This window comes from Mirounga angustirostris, unplaced genomic scaffold (assembly GCF_029215605.1).
Source record: "Mirounga angustirostris isolate CCGP_5_RB_7025 unplaced genomic scaffold, mMirAng1.0.hap1 SCAF_10, whole genome shotgun sequence".
In the NCBI taxonomy this organism is placed as follows: domain Eukaryota; kingdom Metazoa; phylum Chordata; class Mammalia; order Carnivora; family Phocidae; genus Mirounga; species Mirounga angustirostris.
In genome coordinates this window covers 94,106,270-94,125,831 of record NW_026991718.1, presented here as the reverse complement: position 1 = coordinate 94,125,831, position 19,562 = coordinate 94,106,270, and the positions used below count along the sequence as shown (strand labels likewise).

Below are 19,562 nucleotides of genomic sequence, written 5' to 3'. Positions count from 1 at the left end.
TATATAGATCTTCCCTAGGAATTGCTAGTCCAGCACCACCTTCACTGAAATTAAAGACAGAGTGACATGAGTACAGATGATGTAGTAAAAGGAAATTGTCTGTGAAAACCGCTGACTATAGATTCCACATAAAACAGCGGGGTTAATGTCGCACCGTTCAGAGACATTTGCCCTCACAATTCAGAAGCCCTTATGTATATTGACATTTCAGCTAGAGCCTGTTCACCTCCATTAAGCCACAGGTCGTGATAATTTCCTGTTACTTTAGGTGCTTTCCAGTTTAACCACTATGGCCAACGTTGCTCCAGTTCTATTAGTCCCAATCAACCTTTGGAACCACCTAATGAGATGATATTTATCTTCCAAAATCCCAGTTCAGTGACACTTCCTCTGTGAAGCCTTCTCTGGCCTCCCTTCACTAGCTTTGCCCACCAGAATGAACCCTCTATGTCCAGAATCAGATAGGGAGGGGCGGCTGGATGGCTCAGTAGGTTAAGCGTCCACCTCTTGATTTCGGCTCAGGTCATGATCTCAGGGTCGTGAGATCGAGCCCTGTGTCAGGCTCTGCTCTCAGCATGGAGTTTGCTTGTTCGTCTCCCTCTGCTCCCGCCCACCCCAACCACTTGTGCTCTCTCTCAAATAAATAAATAAATAAATAAATAAATAAATAAATAAATAAATAAATAAAATCTTTAAAAAAAAAGAATCAGATAGGGAGGCACACGGCTGCAAGTGTGGAAACCTGACTAATGGACATTGAGGCAAATGGGGGTTCATTTTTCATTTTCTCACATAAGAAGAAGTACAGATGAAGATGGTTTCTGGCATTAGAGCAGCTGGTGAATGGCATCCTTAAGGCTCCACCATCCTTTGCATGTTGGTGTGTATCTCTTGCTTGTTGTCTCATGGTCATATGATGGCTGCTGCCACTCCAGACATTACGTTTGAGTGCAAAGCTAGAAAAAAAGGGTCACTTTAGTTCCATCTGTCCCTTATTCTCATTGGCCCAATCATATGATCATGGCTAGTTCCAGGGAGACTAGAAAAGCTGAGGATATTGTCAGTCAGAACTTGGAAGGTACTTCTCATTATTGTTTTCACTGTGGCTGTATCATCTTGGCTGTATCTGTTGCCTGTTGCCATAATAATGCCATATAACAAATGGGCTCAAAACCTCAGTGACATACAACAGTAAACATTTATTTAGCTTGTGGGTCTTTGGGGTTCGGCTGAACTTTGGGGATCAGTTGACCCACATCTGGGGGTTAGCTGCTTGTCAACTGATCTCTGGCAGCCTCAGCTGGGACCAGGGCAACTTGGCTCTGCTCTGTGCGTCTCTTGTCCTCCAACAGGCTAGCTAGGGCACATCCTCACAGCACATGTTGCTGTGTGAGGTGCCTGGCCACACCCAAGCCCTTTTGCTCTTCCGTTTCCATGTACTCCCCATGGTAGCCTCATACGCTAACTTGAAAGCATGGTGTGTTTGGTCTTGCGTTGAAGGCTAAGGGAGGCCAAGGACAGTCACTCAAGGTCACAATGGGGGATTTGATGTGAGGTCCTTGACCCCATCCTGGGCTTCCTCCGAGGCTCCAGGCTGCCTCCTTCTGCAGCTGCTGTGCTAGTCAATGCTCCACAGGCATTTCCCTTGTTGGCTTCCAAAGGTGACACCATATTCTGTGGGCACAGCCCTGCTTGGACGCATTCATTTCATATAAACAGGGCCCTCATTCTGTGCAAGCCTGCCCTAAGATGGGGTATGAATGTGGGAAGAGCACAGCTGCTGCCCTCTTCAAGAGAAGAGAAGCCAGGTACATGAACTTAAAACAGGGCTTACGGTCCAGGCAGCACGTAGTCAGTGCCAAAGTACAGATGCCCACAGCGAGGGCCCAGATGAGTCCTCAGGGAAGTGAGGAACCCTGTGATCATGAGCTTGGAGTTGAAGCTGAAATGGACCCCTCCTCTCCTCTCCTCTGCACACACCCCCCACTCATCATTTCTGGAAAGCATCCCACACATGCTTGTTCTGGCGGTAGCCAACCCACAGGCTCAGATTCCAGGGGGCGCGGCCACACATCTGTCGCCCTGGGGTATTGGCTCACCTCAAACATTTTTGAGGGTTTAAGTCTGTCCTGTATTTTTTAGCATACCTTGTAAAAAATTATAATATTAAAAAAGAACATCACCCAACAGTTCCAGCATTTGGAAGTTTATCCTAGAAATGCAAAAGGATGTATGTTTAAAGATGTTAATTGCAGCAGGGTGGATAGTCCATTTATTTATAGAGGAAAACAGGAAGCTGCTACAAATAAAGAGGTAACTAAGGTTTACTCCTGTTTGTGCTGATCACATTGGCACATTTATGTAAATGGTATATTTGTATGTGAGAATGTAATCAAAATTAAGCTTATAAAATAAAAACAAATAAGAAAGAGCATCAGTGATTCCGACCACCAGCCCCCAGAAGTGGATGGCTGGGATTCCAAAACCATCCCTCCCTTTGTGTAGTTGGAGAGGTCAGCTTACTCGTAGGCCAGCTGAAAATAGAAGGTGTCGATTGGACAGCAGTTCAGGAATGGCCTCTGTTGGGGGAGGCAGCTGGCCTCGGTGAGACTTGGAGAGTCCTGGGGTCACATCCAAGGCCTGCCATTTGCCGTCCATGTGTCCTTGGACAAGCTACCGTACTCTCGGAGGTATCTGGGAAATGGGGCCAGTAACTCCCTGCCTCCCCCAGGAATTAGAGAAATTACATGGACAGCCCTCATAAAGTACCTGGAATGTGCCTGCCATTCCTGACCCAACAAATAGAAGCAAATGTTAATAATATTGCTATTAGTCATTATCACCGTATTATTACATCCTTTGGAAATAAAGGAATGGCCAACTTAATGCAAAAGTGCCTCACTCTAAAATATTCAGGCCAGTTGTATTGATGGTGCTATCAATATCATCAGGCTTTCTTCAAGGTTGAAGAAGGTTCTTCAAGGTTGTATCTTCAAGGTTGACTTTGTATGTTTGTTTGGTTCCTTTGTTCTGTTGGTTTTTTGTTTTTGTTTTTTTAGTTTATTTCTTAGTAGTAGTAGTAGTAAACCCTTTTTTAGAGCATTTTTAGGTTCACAACAAAATTGAGTGGAAGGTACTGATTTTCATATCCTTCCTACCCCCCTACCTGCACAGCACCTCCCCCTATCAATACTTTGTTCTATTTTATTTGTTTTTCCAGTGGGAACCTGACTTCCAGTGGTAACATGGCAGGAATTAGAGCAGAGTTTCTTGCAAGCAAAGTGGCAGGCTGGGAGGTACTGTATGGCTGGAGAGGAGCCCCATTGCCTGGCAGGCCCCTTCAGGTGTCCAGAGGGGCATCTGATCGAGGGTGGGCATCCCCATCTCACACTCCCCTGTGCAGGGGAATTAATGTGATAGTCATCACCCTTGAAAGCACGGAGAGCCTGGAAGACCTCTTCACGTCTCAACCCAATCCAGGTGTTGATTTGTGTTGTTAGATGGAGCTTCTTGCTTCACAACAGGATCAATACATGATATTGGAACATAGTCTTAAAGAGATGATTTACAGACTTGGCTATTTCAGTGAGTTGAGTATGACAGCTATAGACAGCTTATTTAGATCTTGCTTAATTCACAAATGTGCAATTCTGTATTCCAATTACTGCATCTGTCTATCCTTTCAAGATAATGATAAAGCCCGCATATCATTGGATCAGCCAAATCATACAGGAAAAGGGGGGTTGAGTCCATTGCAATTTGGGAATGTATATTCTCACTCATCCACAAGCTGTAAATATAGCATTAATTTTTTTAAAGTGACATTTTCTTCCCCCAAAAGTCCACAGACAACTAATTTTGTACAGATTATGAATAGACCAATCAATAAAAGTTATTTTTAAGGCTTCTCTGCATGCCAGACATCCCAGGCTCCTTGGAGATTAGAAACATGTAAGACAGAATCCTTGTTCTAAAGTCTCCACCACCTACAAAATTCACACAAGAAATATAAATTCAAGGTGGACAAACAGAAAATATGGATAGGGATTATAAAAACAGAGTCACACCAACAGAGGGAGAAGCTATTTTGATTTATGGCCTTACAAACTCTTACATGCAAATATACTTATGTGAGTGTGTGTGTGTGTGTGTGTGCTTATACAATAGATAATACTCAAAAAGAGATTGTACTCACTGTTTTATAATATTTTTCATTTAGTAATGTATTGTAAATTCCTTTTCTTGTTCTTAACTGTGGACTTAAATAACCTCTTTTAGCAGGATTTCATTGAATGAAGAACCACAGTTTATATAACCAATCCCCTATTGTATATTTTGTTAGGCTTTATAATTTATTATAGTGAGCATTTTGGAGAGAATATCCCCACTGCATATGTTTTTGTGCACTCATCTGGTATTTCCACAGAATCAAGTGGTAAGATGCATTTTAGAATTTTACAGTCTGGTCAGAGAGCCCAAGCACATAAGTGTGAAAAGGAAAACAAGTTCATAAAGTAGGGGAGGGGTGGCTAAATTAGTGCAACAACCAAGAGTCAGAGGCCAGAGAGATCATTTCATGCTTGGGTTGCTACAGAAGCCTTCATGAAGGACAGCTGTGAGTGACAGAAACTCCGCTTAAGTCATCTTAAGTGTAAAAGGCATTTTATTGGCTCATGAAATTGGAAAGTCGACTTTGGCTTCAGACTGAGCTGGGTCCAGAGTTCATGTGGTGTCACTGAGCACCTGTGTGAATGTGTGTGTCTATCTGTGTAAATGTGTGTGTCTGTATATATGTATCTGTGTGTGTGTGTGTGTGTCTGTCTGTCTGTCCCATCTCTTCGATGGTCTTCTTACTATGTGAGCTGCATTCTTGGACAGATCCAGACTTGGGTGGTGTTTATATCTCATAAAGAGAGAGCCCCTCTCTCCCAGCTTCTCTGTCAATCCCTCCTTGGCCCCTTGCAGACCTTTTGCCCACCCACCACTGTGTGACAGAGAATGGAGTATCCGGGCAGCTAGCCTGGGTCATGTGCCTGCACCCTGTGCTGAGGGAGGTTGGGAATGTGTGACTGAAGGTCTGTCTGGTGGAGCAATGCTCAAAAGGAAAAGATGTTGAGAGATGAAAACATGAAAGTGGTGTCACTGCTGAGGATACTGGAACTTGAAGGATGACCCACTGTACCCATTTGATGCTTTGGGCTGCAAGTAACAGGAAAACTCCAAATCAGACTGGCCTGAATGCCCTGTTACAAAGTCCAGAGGCAGGCATGCTCCAGCACCATGTGCTCAATGGCTTGGTGATGGCATTAAGTTACTCAGGGTCAACTTCATCTCATGTCCAATTTCCCTCAATATGGCCTCCAGGAGCAGTCAGGACTTCCAGCTTCCTTGTCCATAACCAGTGCCAGAAGTTGAGAAATGGCACCCACTGGCAAGGACTAAAGACCTTTCCTGCTGTCTCATTGGGCCAGCCCAGGTCATGTGTCCACCCCTGCACCATCAGTGGGAAACACTGCATACTGATTGGCCAGTCAGTATCTACTCCTGGAGGAATGGGTGGAGTCACCTTCCCAGGGGATACGGTGGATATTGGAATGAAACTGGGGTCCCATTAGGACGGAGTGAAGGATGGATGCTAGGTGGTCAACCAACAATGAATGGAATCCAAATAAGAATTTATTAATTAGAGAAGAAACCTGGAGTTAAATAGGTAGAGAGGTAATTTATGGCCAAACAGTAGAATTCCAGGGTTTCTCTGGTCATAGCTGACAGGAAGCAAGATTGCAGAGCTTGTCCTGCAGGGAACAGCACAGTGAACAGCCTCACTTGAAGTATTCGTTTATTTATTCCTTCATTGCACATATATTATTGAGTCCTGGGGATAAATAAGATAAAGTCCATATTCTCGTGGACTTCTAGTGAGGAAGACAGACAACAAACAAATTAATATGTCAAGAAAAACAAATCAGGATAAGGTGGATACAGAGAAATGGGAGGGAGCGGAGTCCCAGTCCCTTGCTTAGGTTGACATTGAACCAGAGACTTGAAGGACATGATGGAGTGAGCCAAGGTCATCTGAGGGGAGCGTGATTTGGGCAGAGGGAACAGCATATGAAAAGGCCCTGAGGCAGGCATCCACAGTACGTTTGGTGGACAAGGGGGAGAGTGGTAGATGATGAGGTCAGAGGAGAGGTGAGATCACGGAGGGCCTCCCAGGCATTGCAGTCTTTGTACTTTGAGTGAGATGTTGTGTCCATGGTACCAGAGGGTGTTATTGAAGCAGAGGGTAGCCAGGCCCTCACCCTATGGCTCTGCGTTGACTCTGACTTTAACCCCTTCTTTCCTCTCTTCCAGGCCATGTACATGTTCTATGCGCTAGCCATTGTGTGTGACGACTTCTTCGTCCCCTCCTTGGAAAAGATCTGTGAGGTAAGTGCCGTATATTCTCAGCATGTCTGGGCAGGGGGTGCAATGTGCTGCTCCAGCCTCCTTCATGGAGGTCCTGGGGAGCCCTTCATGTCTGGGCAGGAGCACCAGACATCAGCATGCATCTGAGCGACTGACAATATTAGCACAAAACTCCATCAGTCCATTTAGAACATCAGGGTTCTGACCCATAGTTGGGCTTTCACCCATATGGCCAGCTCTCCCTGCTCCGTTTGACAACTCGTGGTGATATTTGTGTTCTACTTCCCTGTTCTCTTTTCCTCTTTTAAATACCTCTACATCTCCCATCTTCCCCTCCTCTGTTTCCTTCCACATCCGTGACCTCCCTCGTGGGGTCCTTGCAGAGCCAGAGGTCTTCAGCCACACACCTCCACCACCCTGCCCCTCTCTGTACATGTGCAGAAATGTGCCAAGCAGAGACCCGAGAAGCGAGACAATGAAAGAACTGGCCACAGAGAACAGGAAAGGGACTCTGTTCTCACTCAGCCTGGGGAACGTCAGGTTGAAGACCAAATGACAGCCCTTTCATCAGAAAATATTCAGCATATTTAGAACACTTTCATTCTCTCGCCTCTTTCATCTCCGTCTGTTTTGAAATGTAGTTTCCTTTATCCGGAAGCTTTCCACTTTATTTTTAATTTAGAATCCTGTTTTCCAAAAGGCTCTCTCCCAGACACGCCTCCCATCTGGGACTCGTGTCCTCGTGTAGTTCTCAGTCATCCTCCCCCTTGGTCATTCTTCCTCTTCCCTCCCCCCAACCCCCACCCCCCTGAATGGCTGATTCATTAGTTCTTGGGGGGCAGCAGAGGACCCAAGTTGCATTTCTGTGAAGTGCCCAGGTGATGCTGAGGCTGTTGGTCCAGAAACCACACTTGGAGATCGTTCACTTAAGCAGTTTCTTCTACATCCTAGAAATCTGTTTGGTTTTTGTACTTTAAATAAATAAAAGAGAATCAGACCACAGGAGCCCTGGAGGGGCCCCGGGAGGAGGTTTCTTTATTGGGCAGAAGGAGAAGGAGAGCGATGAGGTGGCATCTGAGATGGACAGTGGGCACGTGTGGGAGCCCTTTGTCCCAAGCAATGTCACCTGAGCACAGGGTCACCTTATGTAGCAGGAGGGGAGGTGCTGAAGCACCCGTAACCAGGGTAATTTGTGATCTCTGAAATACCACCACGTGGTGCTCTATTCATTATGCAAAGCAAACTACTCTCTTTCCCACACAACTTTTTTTTTTTATAACAAATTTACGACCCTACATAGACATGTACATATGTATTCTTGTCAGGAGGTGTTCTACTCCATAGAGGAAATCCGTAGCACCTGTGAGCACACCCCCTTGGGGAGGACATGATATGAAATAGAGCATGGTCCTTGCCATCCACAGGCCATAAGGCACAGAGCAGCTCCGGGATGAGGCACACAGGGGGCTGGATGAAATTCTGTGAAGTTGGAAAGTAGAGAGAGAGGAAAGGGGAGGGACAGCTTGATTGGGGTGGGGGGTAAGGGAGGGGCTTGTTCAGGGACAGGAGTGGAGCAGCCCTTGGAGGCATTTTTCACATTTCAAGGCAACACATTTCAAGGAAGGATATTTGTGCAGAGGAGAGTCTGAGCTCCGGAACCATGGGAGGACAACCCAGGACTGGAATTGGCTTCTGAGGAACCCTGGGGAAGGTGAGGCTAGGGCATCAGTGGTTACCAGGGCTCAGGAGGGAGTCGGGAAGGCTCTTGACAACTATGTTCTGATAGATAGAGGCGTCCAGAGGCAGGAAGACCCTACTCCTCCCGAGCTGGTGATTCGGAGCATCAGCAAGCTGTTGCCAGGGCCCAAGTGAATTAGAGATGAGAGAGGAGGGGATGTAAGGAAACCTGGGGGAAGAAGCAAACTCAGTGTTTGAAGGAGAGAGAGAGGAACTGGAAATGAGCTCAAGGTGTGGACTCTATGTCTAATGCCCATGATGGACCCTGAGCTGGAACAGACACAGCAGTCCCAAGCTCACAGCTCCTGGCAAGTCTTGACTGACCAGCAATGAGTGTGAGCTCTGTGTTAGGTTACCTTCAGGGACTTCATGTCCGGGGTCTCACCTGCACCCCTCACAGCCACAGCTTTCAACTTGAGGTATCAGCACCTCCATCTTAGAGTCGCATGTGAAGTTGAGCTGTTCAGTCCAGAGTGAGGGATCCCCAGGACTCCAGATCAAAGAGCTCCATTAGGGCTCCCACTGCAGCCTGTTGCTGGTCCAGGGAGCCAGTGGCCTACGCCAAGGCCATGCTGCCCCTCCATGGCTGAGCAAGGAAGTGCAGCTGCCCGTGCGCTGGGAAGAGGGACTGTTGTCATTCAAGACTAGCATCTCCTGGCTGGGACCCAACAGGGAACAGGCTAGTTACTGACAGCCAGCAGCTTACGTTCTGGGTCATGATTGAATGCAGAAAGGCTAAACACCCTGACCAGCCTCAAATATATATATATTTGTCTCATCTTCTTGTAGATCACCTTTTGGGTTAACAGACAGAGTAACCTGGAGGGTTCATTGTACAGGACATCTTGACAGGGCACCTCATCCTTTCCACTCGGTCTCAACCCCACCCCCCTATTCTCCTAACTGCATTAATGATGAAAAGTAGGTTTCAGGAGGGTGACCCCTCCACCCCCAAAGCTGTTGTAACCTCCTAGAATCAAGACTTGCAAACTGATTACCTCATTTAGCCTGGGATATGCATAGTATTGAAAAAAAATCAGGATGTTTGCATAAAAATGTGGATTTGGCCATCTCTTAAGAAGTAAGGCTATTTGGCAACATGGAGGGAAGTGAGTGGCACACCCTTTAGAAAGGAGGCAGATGCCCATAGTGCCTCACACCAACCCACCGCACTCCCCCCTGTCGTCTGCACAACACCTGGGGCTTCTGGGTTGGGGATTCCTAGATCTGTCAAGAGCCTTTAACTCACAGAGATATGCAGCCCTCTCCCTGATCCTGCCCCTGAGGAGGATGGCCAGAGGAGCTGTGTCCCAGCAGGGGATGGTGCAGGAAAGGCCAGTTGTGGGGGACGGGGGAGGTTATGGGAGGCCCTGAGCTCGGGACCTCAGGAGTCATGATTGCCTCTGTTCCCAGGGGAATCCCAACTCACCTATGCTTTGTCCTTGCTCCTCTGTAGCGCCTGCACCTCAGTGAAGATGTGGCCGGGGCCACGTTCATGGCAGCAGGCAGTTCGGCCCCAGAGCTGTTCACATCCGTCATAGGTAGGTGATGACCTTGGGATATCTCAGCCCTGCCCTCTCTTAAGGACAAGGACTGTGGGGACAGAAAGGCTTCCAGCAGGTTGGCTAATAGGAAATGAGACTCTCAAGACCCCAAGGAGCAGAACACCATCTTCCCACCCCTCTGTGGTTGCTGTTACTATTTTGCTCAAGTGACAGTTTCACTTTGCATGAATGTGTCCCAGTTCCTGTGCCAATGCCTCCATGGAACAATAGCCCCAGTGCAGATTTTAAAACTCTCTCCCATCCTCGGCCGTTTCCCGTGGACCCTGAGAATTGTCTAACTAACATTTGTGAAAACAACCCCACGCCCACATTAGAATGCAACTGGCCACAACAGCCCGGTTGACATTAGGTCTGTTTCAGGGGTCTTCATCACCAAGGGTGATGTGGGAGTCGGGACCATCGTGGGCTCCGCGGTGTTCAACATCCTGTGCATCATCGGTGTCTGTGGGCTCTTTGCTGGGCAGGTAAGGCCAGCGGCAGAACGTGGCGTGGGCTCGGAGGGGACAGCGTGGAGGTGGGGCGGGAACGCCGTCAGCATGGGGGCCAATGGTCTTGGGCAGCAGTGACATGGGATCTCACGCCCCAGGAGGCTGCCCACCTGGGACTGGAAAATGTCAGGCACCATTGTTTGGTGTCCTTGTTGATGGCATACAGAGCACCCAGGTCCACATAAATAATTAACCAGCCTGAAGGTGCAGGCTACGAATCTGAAGGTGTCAAGCTCATTTTGAATGTCATGATCTGAAGTGAAATGACCTAAAAAGATTTAAGGTATGGCTTTGACTCACTGGCAATAAAGCAGATAAGAGAGAGAGAGGAAACGACAGATTTTTTTCTGCTAAAAACCATTTGTAGCTGTCACAGCAGAGGACAGCTTTGCGACAGCCATCAAGTAATTTATTTACATGGTTACTTTAGCTTACTTTTGGGATCCTGAGGTTCTTTGCATGCCTGCATTTTGTCTATGGAGGCTATTCTACTTCCAGGGGCACCTGGGGTCTGGTGTCTGTTTGGAAAGTCCTGGGAAGACACCCAGAAGTCACCTAAGTGCAAGGCTCAATGGTAGCCTCGGCGAGGCTGAGGCACCCAAGGGTTTGCGGCTCCGACGTCCTAATTCCCTCACAGGAACTTTGATCCTGAGCTCTGCCCAGACAGCCAGACTTTGAATGTCTTCTAGGAAAAGCACCTTCTAGAAGCCCGTTTAGGGCACTCCGCTTGCATTACTGAAGAGCCTGGTGATCCTAACCAGCTCCCTCGCTGTGGAGGACACAGGGTCCTGCTAAAGGTGTTGGCTGGTTTGAAGGCTAAAGAAAGCACCATTTGAACCTTCTTCCACACCCTTTTCTGGGCCCCTGTGCTGTCCAGTCAGCCAGCCAGGGGCGCCCACCCTGTCCGTCTCTCTAACTCGAACTGGAGAGTCTCTGCAGGAGGCACCTGGGACACCGTTGCTGTTCTTCACTGCCTGTTTCTAAATGCCATCATTTCATGCCCATTGATTAGTTCAGGTTGCCTGATGAGTTGGCTGCTTCTGGGTGACAGGCAGAGGGACACCTCGATCTCTCCAGGAATGGGCTCCAGAGCCCACAGGTGTGTCCATACGTGGTGGCTGAGTTCTGCCCAATTTGCTACTGACATTTTATTTTTTCTCATCCTTTTGATCCATCATCTCTAGTCTTAGATTTTGTGGACCCACAATATGGTGTTTTTTTAGACCTCTTATAAATATTGTTAGTGCCCCCCCCAAAACCAAAAACCAAAAAACCAGTCTCTGTCTTTGCCTTTGGTACACTTGCGTGGATCTCGTCTTGTGGCCGTCTTCTCGTTGCCCTGCGGAGATGAATAGTCACATCCTGCAGAAGAGGCTATTGCTGTTCACACTCTCTTAATTAGCATTGTCACCATGAGCAGTATGATTATTAGCCCGGCCATTATTCGTGTTGTCATTAGTGCATTAGTCATTTGTACATGCGGCTTGATGGAAAGGCAAGCCCAAAGGGGGAGAAGTAACATAAAGAAATGAAACAAATGACAGGGAGGTATCTAGTAAATGCCAGGCAACTAATTACATATGAAGTGGCTTGCATTCATTTGTATTCATAATTTATTAGCAATGCGGTTAATCAGTGCCTTGGTTAGAACACCTGCTTAAAAGGCAGATTGCTTCCTGAACTTCAGCACATGCTGAAGTGCTCAGTCACTTTCCCCCACCTGGAAGGTCTTTGCAAGCTCATCTCTTGGAGAGAAGTAGCCGCCACGATGTTGTTAGAAGTTGCCTGCATGATGACTCTGGATGCCACAGCACTTCCTTCTGGTTTTCCTTGTCTCGTGCCCAATTGGAGGTTGCTAAGGCCATCCACCTCTCTTCTTTCAGCAGTTTGTAGAATCCTGGAAGTCTTTGCAGACAGAGCAAATTATGTTTTGGAAAGAACATGGGTCGGGGACTCAGACTGGCCTGGGTTTGAATCCAGACTCTGCCCTTTGCTGGCCATGAAAACTTGGAGAAGTGACTTTATCACTCCTCTGAGCCTGTTTCCCAATCTATGGAGCGGGAGGATATAAGCCCACCTACCACCTAGCATCGCCATAAGGGTGAAACAGAGCATGTTCAGCATTAAGCAGGAGTCAGCCTACCTGGTAAATGCTCAATAAAAGATACCATTATCAGCTCTCAAAAGAATAAGGATCCATGAGGTCCTCACCTCCAAATCCCACCATAAGTCACTGTGATCATTTGGCCAAGAAGTTGGTGGAACATCCCCCTGGGGCCAGGTGGGGAAGGGAATGAAGGTCAGGGAGAAGGCGTTCTAAATGAAAATCAAAAATGAGGAGATGTTGATAGAAGAGCGATCTCAGAGGACCGGGCTTCGCCTCCATGCTGTCTCATCAGTGGGAGGGAAAGGAAAACTCGGTGAGAAATAAATCCTGCCTTACACACGGAGAAGCATTCCCAGGTGGTGGGGCCGGTGCAGTGGAACACCACAGCAAGGGATGGATATTGGGAATTGAACTGATTAATAAATCCAATCATGGGTCTCACTTAGCATGGTTATTTATGTGGCTCCACACTTTCATTTGGCTGGGAGAATTCCCCGCAAGGGCCCACGGGCCTCTTTCTAATGTATTCTGGCCTGAAGGGCTGCTCATGACCAAGTCTGTTACTCATCTGAAATCAAAGTAATTAAGCAGTAAGGTTTGAGTTCCTGTCTCAATTAGGGTTCTGATGAATTCGATGTAATTAAATGTCTGCCGTATTTGCAGTTTGCAAACATACCCAGCGCTCTGGTGTTCGCCTAAGGTGCTTTGGGGAGTTTTAAGGGACAAGAAGAAAATTGCTCCTTAGAAAGTGGCTTTTAGAGCAGTTCTTGGCATCCCCACAAGACGCGTACGGGGCTGTGGTACAAGCTTGCTTTATTTAAAAACAAAAAATAATAAGAGAGAGAACACCAACTCTCGATGCAACATACTAATGTATTTTGCATATTGTGTGGCAAGAACTTCATGCCAATTTTGCAAAAAAAAAAAATGTACTTATGAATTTAAATCCATCATCCAGTGCATATTAGGCTTTAAAGACATAACCACCAAGAGAGAGTAAACAGTTTAAGTGCATCCCAGATTAGGACAGTCATATTCCGTTTATTACAGGCCGGCAGATGGCTCCAGTTTATAATAAAGAACTCCAGCATCAGCACTCCTGGCATTCTCGAAATGTGCCTGATGTTCCCTGGAGAGGTCCATCTAACATTGGCTAACTTCACCTTGCTCCAAATAACACCCTATCCATGCTGGCCCCTTTACACAAACCCAAGTAGCACCCAGAGGTTGCACATCTGAATTGAAGCCTGCCTTCAGTTGGGTTTCCACAGGAGAATCTAGGCAGTGATTCCAAGGCAGGGAGTTGATCTGAAAGGTGACCCCAGGACATGCCAGGGAGGGAGTCAGTGAGGCCAGGAAGAGAAGGTAGCCAAGGAAAGTGTGTTTAGCAAGTAAGTTACCTCTGTGGGCAGCTGGGATTTACTTCTTCTGGGGGAATGGGAGACTGTCTAGAACACAGGTCTCTAAGGTATCCAACCCAAGAGAAAGGGAACCGGGTTGTTTATCCACCAGCCTCCTCCAGTCATTGGTAAGGACTGTTCCTGCTGGACATGGGCAGGGTGGACTTTGGGAGAAAACCCCCAAGCAAAGAGACATAGAGGCTGGGCCCTGGAAGGACCCGAAATGGTAAAGGTAAAGAGATAGGAGTGCGGCCCATAAAGCATTTGCTAGAAACTCAACTAAGTCTTTAAAAATAAGCCACCCGCACGGTCTCATTTTCAACTCTCCTGGATGAAACACAAGCTTCGGCACTAGGCTGACTATTAAGAGTTCAGGGCCAGGACGTCTTGCATTTAGGGAATTTCCTCTAGTGCTAAAAATAGCAGCTACCATTCTCGGTACTTGCTGCTTCCAGTTAGGACGCAGAAGACCTTGGCTCCCATGGGAACACCAAAAACTAATCTGGATAATATAAAAATCATACTCGTATATGAGACCATCAGAGAACAGTGGAGGCAGGAGAGACTTGATGAACTGACTTCCAGATAGAGGAGTCCTCTATCAGTGATCTGAGTCCTGGCAGATCTAGATGCAGGGAGAGCAAAAGGATGTGAAGATCCAGAACTTTGTGGGGCAGAGATGAAGCCAGCCGAGCTACTGGTGGTACTGGAGATAGCTGGGATGTCCTGGAGTCTGAAATACTATCACGTACAATAATAATATGCTCAACAGAGGATGATAGTCCTCTCCACCCCACCCCCAAATTTGCTGGGAAAAACACAAATGAAGGCAGGACTGAGAAGCAGAAAGAGATCATTCCATCTGCACAGTCTCTCACATTCTCCCAGTCACCCAAATCGAGGAATCCCAAATCCAACCCTAAGAATTAGGAGACTACCCCTTCCTGCATAAGCTGGGTGGGAGAGGTGGGGCTGACCAGAGGTGACCCACAGATCAGCCCCAGTCAAATGAACACTTGCTGAAATCTGAATAATCACTTCCTTGCTTTAGCCAGCAGATGAGAGCAGAACTTGACATTTCTGGGGGAAAGAAACAATCAGTATCATTCTTCAATTCTCACTTTTCTTCTGTATATAATTTCCAGGATGCAATAATAAAATCCAAAACCTGTGAGGAGGCAGGAATAGGACTCATAACCAAGGAAAAGCAGCAGCAGAAGCAAATCACAGATGATACAGATACAAGAATTAGCGGAAAAGAATTTAAAGTATCTATCTTAAATAGGGACAGATGGGAAAAAAATGAATGGATGGGGAATTTCAGCAGAGAAGTGGAAAAAAATAAGAAAAACCAGATCGAATTTTATATATATATGTATATATATATGTGTATAATTATATAATAAATATAATTTCAATCTGGTTTAATGTTAATGTTATATATATAGTATATATATATACATATATATATATACACACACACACACACACACAACCCTCTCATTTATTAAACTTTCCCAGTGTGCAGGCACCACAATGTGCTTTATAAATATTTGTAGAAATACACCTACTGAATTTTAAGACAGTATTATCATCATTTACATCAAGGGAGAGGGTACCTGGTACAAGAGGGGCTACCTTGAGCTGGTGAAGCCTGGATTAGAGCCCACATCGGCTGACTGTAAAATCCTTTCTCCTTCTTCGTGGGGAGCCTATGACTTAAAACTCCCCAGATGTTGTTATTGCATTATTATGGTTATCTCTAGCATTTCTGTGTTCTCCAGAAGTGGGTAGTGTGGGAGCTGGGGACAATGCAAAGAAGGGACCTGTCCGCACAATGGTGGTGCCCTGGGATGGGTGCTGGAAGTACTCAGCCCAACCAGTACTCGGCTAGAAGATTCTCTTATAATCAGATGGCATCATCTACTGCTGGACCTTCACTTCCACTAAACAGATTGGAGAATTCAGGCTGATAAACACAGTAGGAGACCCACAGACCACCCGGTTTACCCTGTCCACCTTGGTTCCTTGCTTATCATTCTCCAGACAAAACCCAACACATCACTTAACCATGTTCCAGTTCTGAGGAGCATCCAGATTCCCCAAGAGGCTGAGGGACCAAACAGGTGAGAATGAAAAGCCCCACACACATCCCTGGAAACAGGGGCTAGAGGTCTGTAATTCCTCCTAGAAAGGGAGATGAAAGTACACAAGAGTGATTCATGGAGTACTAGAGGGGCAGGTCCCGCCGAAGGCCTCACCCTGGATGCAGGATGCTTTACTATTTGATCCAGTGAGTAGAAGAGCAAAATTTGTGGTGTGGGAGGAAACAAAGGCTAGAGTCAGGTCTATCTGGAGCAGTCCCTGGATCTATCACATTCCAGTGAAATAAGAATTTCTCCTAGTGACATCAGCTGGCCACCTGCCTCAGGAGGACCTTGCTCGAAAGCAAATCTCTAGACCTAGTTTGAGACCAACTGAACTCAGAAGAGCAGATGTACCTGCTTGAGCCCCATCTGCAGGCTCAGCTCAGCTCAAATTCGTGGACCACGCTTGGCCGTGGGCAAGAGGCAGCCCTTGTTGGGCAGTTGGCCCAGGCAATGTGAACTATCCCTGCTTGATGCCCCAGTCCTATAACTGGCTGTCAGCCTTCACTGTCTCCTGGTCATTTCTTTTCCCTGGCCCATTCCCAATGCCCCTACAAGGCCAGGTACTGACAGGACTCCACACCTGATCTTCCCCCTGACACACACTTGTTCCCAGCCCCGAGTTCCATTAAAGTCACCCACCCACCTCTGCACTGCTCCATCTTGATGGCCTCTGCATCCTCATCCCAGGTCTCTTCGTTACCTTTGACTTTGGCTTATGGCACTTGTCTCTGGCTTATTCTACCTCCTTGAAATGATCTCCTGAAATCAGATCCATTCTTGGACCCACATGTAGATTAGTTAAGAGGCTTTCAGGTTCAGGTAACAAAAAATCCTCATCTCTAACTGGCTTCTTAAATGAAGGGACTTTATCGGTGTCTCTGAAAATACAGAGGAAAATGGATATCAGGCATGGTTTGCTCAGGGCTCCAGCCCACTTTCTGTGATTATCTTATCACTAACCTTCTCTGGCTCCTTCCTCAGACTATCCTTCGAGGCAAAAGATGACTGTAGTGGTTTCATGACTCATAGACACACATCACATTGACCAGAAGAGAAGAATGTCTCTCTACCCACCATACCTCTCATCCCCCACCTGGCATGATCAAACAAAAATCTGAGTGGGCCAAGTTGGGTCACCTGACCACCCCTGAGCCAGTCATTGTAGCAAAGGAACTAGAGTAACCCAGTTGGCTTAGGGTAATCAAGAACCACCTTCCCATTTTCTTCTTCTCCCCAGAACTAAAAATGTGATTAGTTCTGCCCCAAGTATATAGCTTTTGGTGGAGAGTTGTAGGCTATAGAGTAACATTCCCTAATTTATACTTAGGGAAATTTACTTGAACTACCCTGGGGGGAAAGGCACCCTATGGAGATAGATGGTGGCAGGGAGACCAGTTAGGAAGTCTGTGGTGAAGCATGAGCTGAATTTGGGGCAGTAACAACTATAAGAAGTGGTTGTTAGATGTAGAATATTTTTGGAGTTGGTGCCAAGATTTGCTGATGAATTGGAAATGGGGGTGACAGAATGAGATAAATCGTGGAAGATTCGGGATTTTGGTCGTGACCCATGTAAATGGGTCTTGGCAATACAAACGAGTACAAATTGGTCATGAGAACTGAGGAGAGTTTGTTTTCAAAGAATAGCCAGCCTGTTATCTAACGTATTCTAAAGTCTACCCTGGTGTGTCAGATCTAGAAACTTGGTAAGGGGGCCAAAATACATTGTGAGGTTTTTGTTTTTTTTTAATTCAAAGTCTGATCAGCCATCTGTTACTCACCAGCCATTTTGCTGGCCAGCTTTTGTCACTAACAGCCCTACTCAGCCTGCCTGAGCAACCCAGCCCAACTGTCTTAGAGAGCCACTGCTCCTATTGGTGTCATTTGGGGTGAAAGCCTGATTAGCGCCTTCTAGGACCTCAGATGCAGTGACACCTGAGTCCTGGATGGCACTGCCCATCTCATGTCAACCTCAGTCTTTGTGAATTTACAGCTGACACCTGGGAGCTCCATAGACTTCCTTGATGGTTGTCATGATCTTGCATTTGGTGAAGTCAGATAAGAACAGTTGAAATCCCCAGCATTTACTGTGCTGTGGCTGGACCCACCATTTTCTCTATCATTTTCTTTCCCCTACATACCCTGGGTCCAGATAGAGCTGGGATATTGTATTAGATCATACTAGGCTGCAGTACCATGCAGGTGTCTTTATTCCAGGTTCTCTGAATTCCCAATGAGCCCTGTCTCTACTTGCTAATTCATTAGGACTCAGTTTGCAACTTGAAAATTGAGGAAGCAGGAGGAAGAAACCAAGGAAAATTTTGTGGATCTTTTTGCCCTTTTTTGTTTTAATATGACCAAACACTTTTATAGTTCACTCTTTTCTATTCCAGGCCAATCTCCTTTTATTTATGTGAAGTAAGACATTTATGCCCTCCTGATCCAGCTGATCTTTCCTGCAGGGGAAATATCACTCTGCATTTAAATGGAAACCTTAAGATTGGACCTGAGCCTGAATCTCCAAGTGAGAAATAAACAAATGTCATTAACCTTTCCAGATAGCATGCAGACCATTTGGGGCAATGAGAGAGCTCATGTACCAAATGTCTGGCTTTTACAGGCAAAGTCAGATGGAGTAAAGGTTGGCCTGGGGCTTTCCTCCCCCTGACTCAACCAAAGGGCAGCTTATGTTTACACGGCAGGAAGGGGGAACTCTCTTTCCCCATAGTAGATAGACATGAGCTGCCACTCTCCAGGAGATTGGGGAAGAAAATGGCTTTGGTGTGCTTTATTTGTGATTTTTTTTCCACCAAGATCATACAGTAGCTATAGTTGGGGCATGGAAAATGAGAATTAGGGTATTTGATGCAGTAGTCCCCAATGGGGGGATTCAGGGCTAGGTCAGCTGTTAGACAACATGAGACCTTTGGCCTTCATCATGTCAAGATCTTGGTCATTATACAGTAAACCTTATTTTTCCATTCCCTTGCTCTGTCTCTGATCACCACGACATGCAGCTGCTAAAAACATGGGTTCTAGGTTCCCCATAGCATCTTTGCCTTTTTTTCCTTGTTTTTTAATTATATATAACATTCTTCTGCTTCCAGCTACCACCTATTTTTATTTTCAATTAAAGACTGTTTTAGTATTAACAGCTCATCTTTACTGGGATTTCATCTGAGTTAATACAAAATTTTATAGATATAAACTCAGTTCATGCTTCCATCAACCCCATAGAGTAGCTGTTGTTTTTCTCATTTTACAGATGCGAAAATTGAGCCCAGAGAGGGAGGTGGGGAAACTTGCCCCAGACCACACATCCAGGAATAGCAGAGCTGGGATTCAGAACTAGGCCGTCTCGTTCTAGAATGTGTATCCTTAATCCCTGTGGAACAAAAACCAGCAGAGGAAAGCAATGTGGGGTCTTTCATGGCGGAAGGTTGTAGAAAAACACGTTTTGCCACTGAAAGAAGAGGCCCTCCCAGATTGTCAGATAGCTCTTCTTTCTGGTCTCAAAGTGTCTACATGTATGGGGTTTCCTTTAACTCCTTCTGTTTTAGAACTTTTTATAGAAAGTGCTGAGACCGGCAGCCTGGGGGGCTGTCTCTGAGTGAAAAACCAGATGATGTCTCCTTTCAGCAACAGAGACTCTGTTGTGAGCTGCATTTATACATGCTCTGACTACAGCAGGTGTTGAAATGTGTTGTGGG

General features: G+C 46.4%; 1 protein-coding gene across 2 annotated transcripts in view; it reads left to right on the top strand.

The window, feature by feature from the left end:
* SLC24A3 (solute carrier family 24 member 3) overlaps window positions 1-19,562 on the top strand; it is a 495,689-nt gene that overhangs the window by 358,319 nt on the left and 117,808 nt on the right. For both annotated transcript variants that reach the window (XM_045885360.3, XM_064572768.1), the window contains exons 4-6: window positions 6,355-6,429; window positions 9,602-9,686; window positions 10,071-10,174. In XM_045885360.3, coding sequence (XP_045741316.2) covers window positions 6,355-6,429; window positions 9,602-9,686; window positions 10,071-10,174 — 264 coding nt within the window. The remainder of the gene's footprint in view (window positions 1-6,354; window positions 6,430-9,601; window positions 9,687-10,070; window positions 10,175-19,562) is intronic.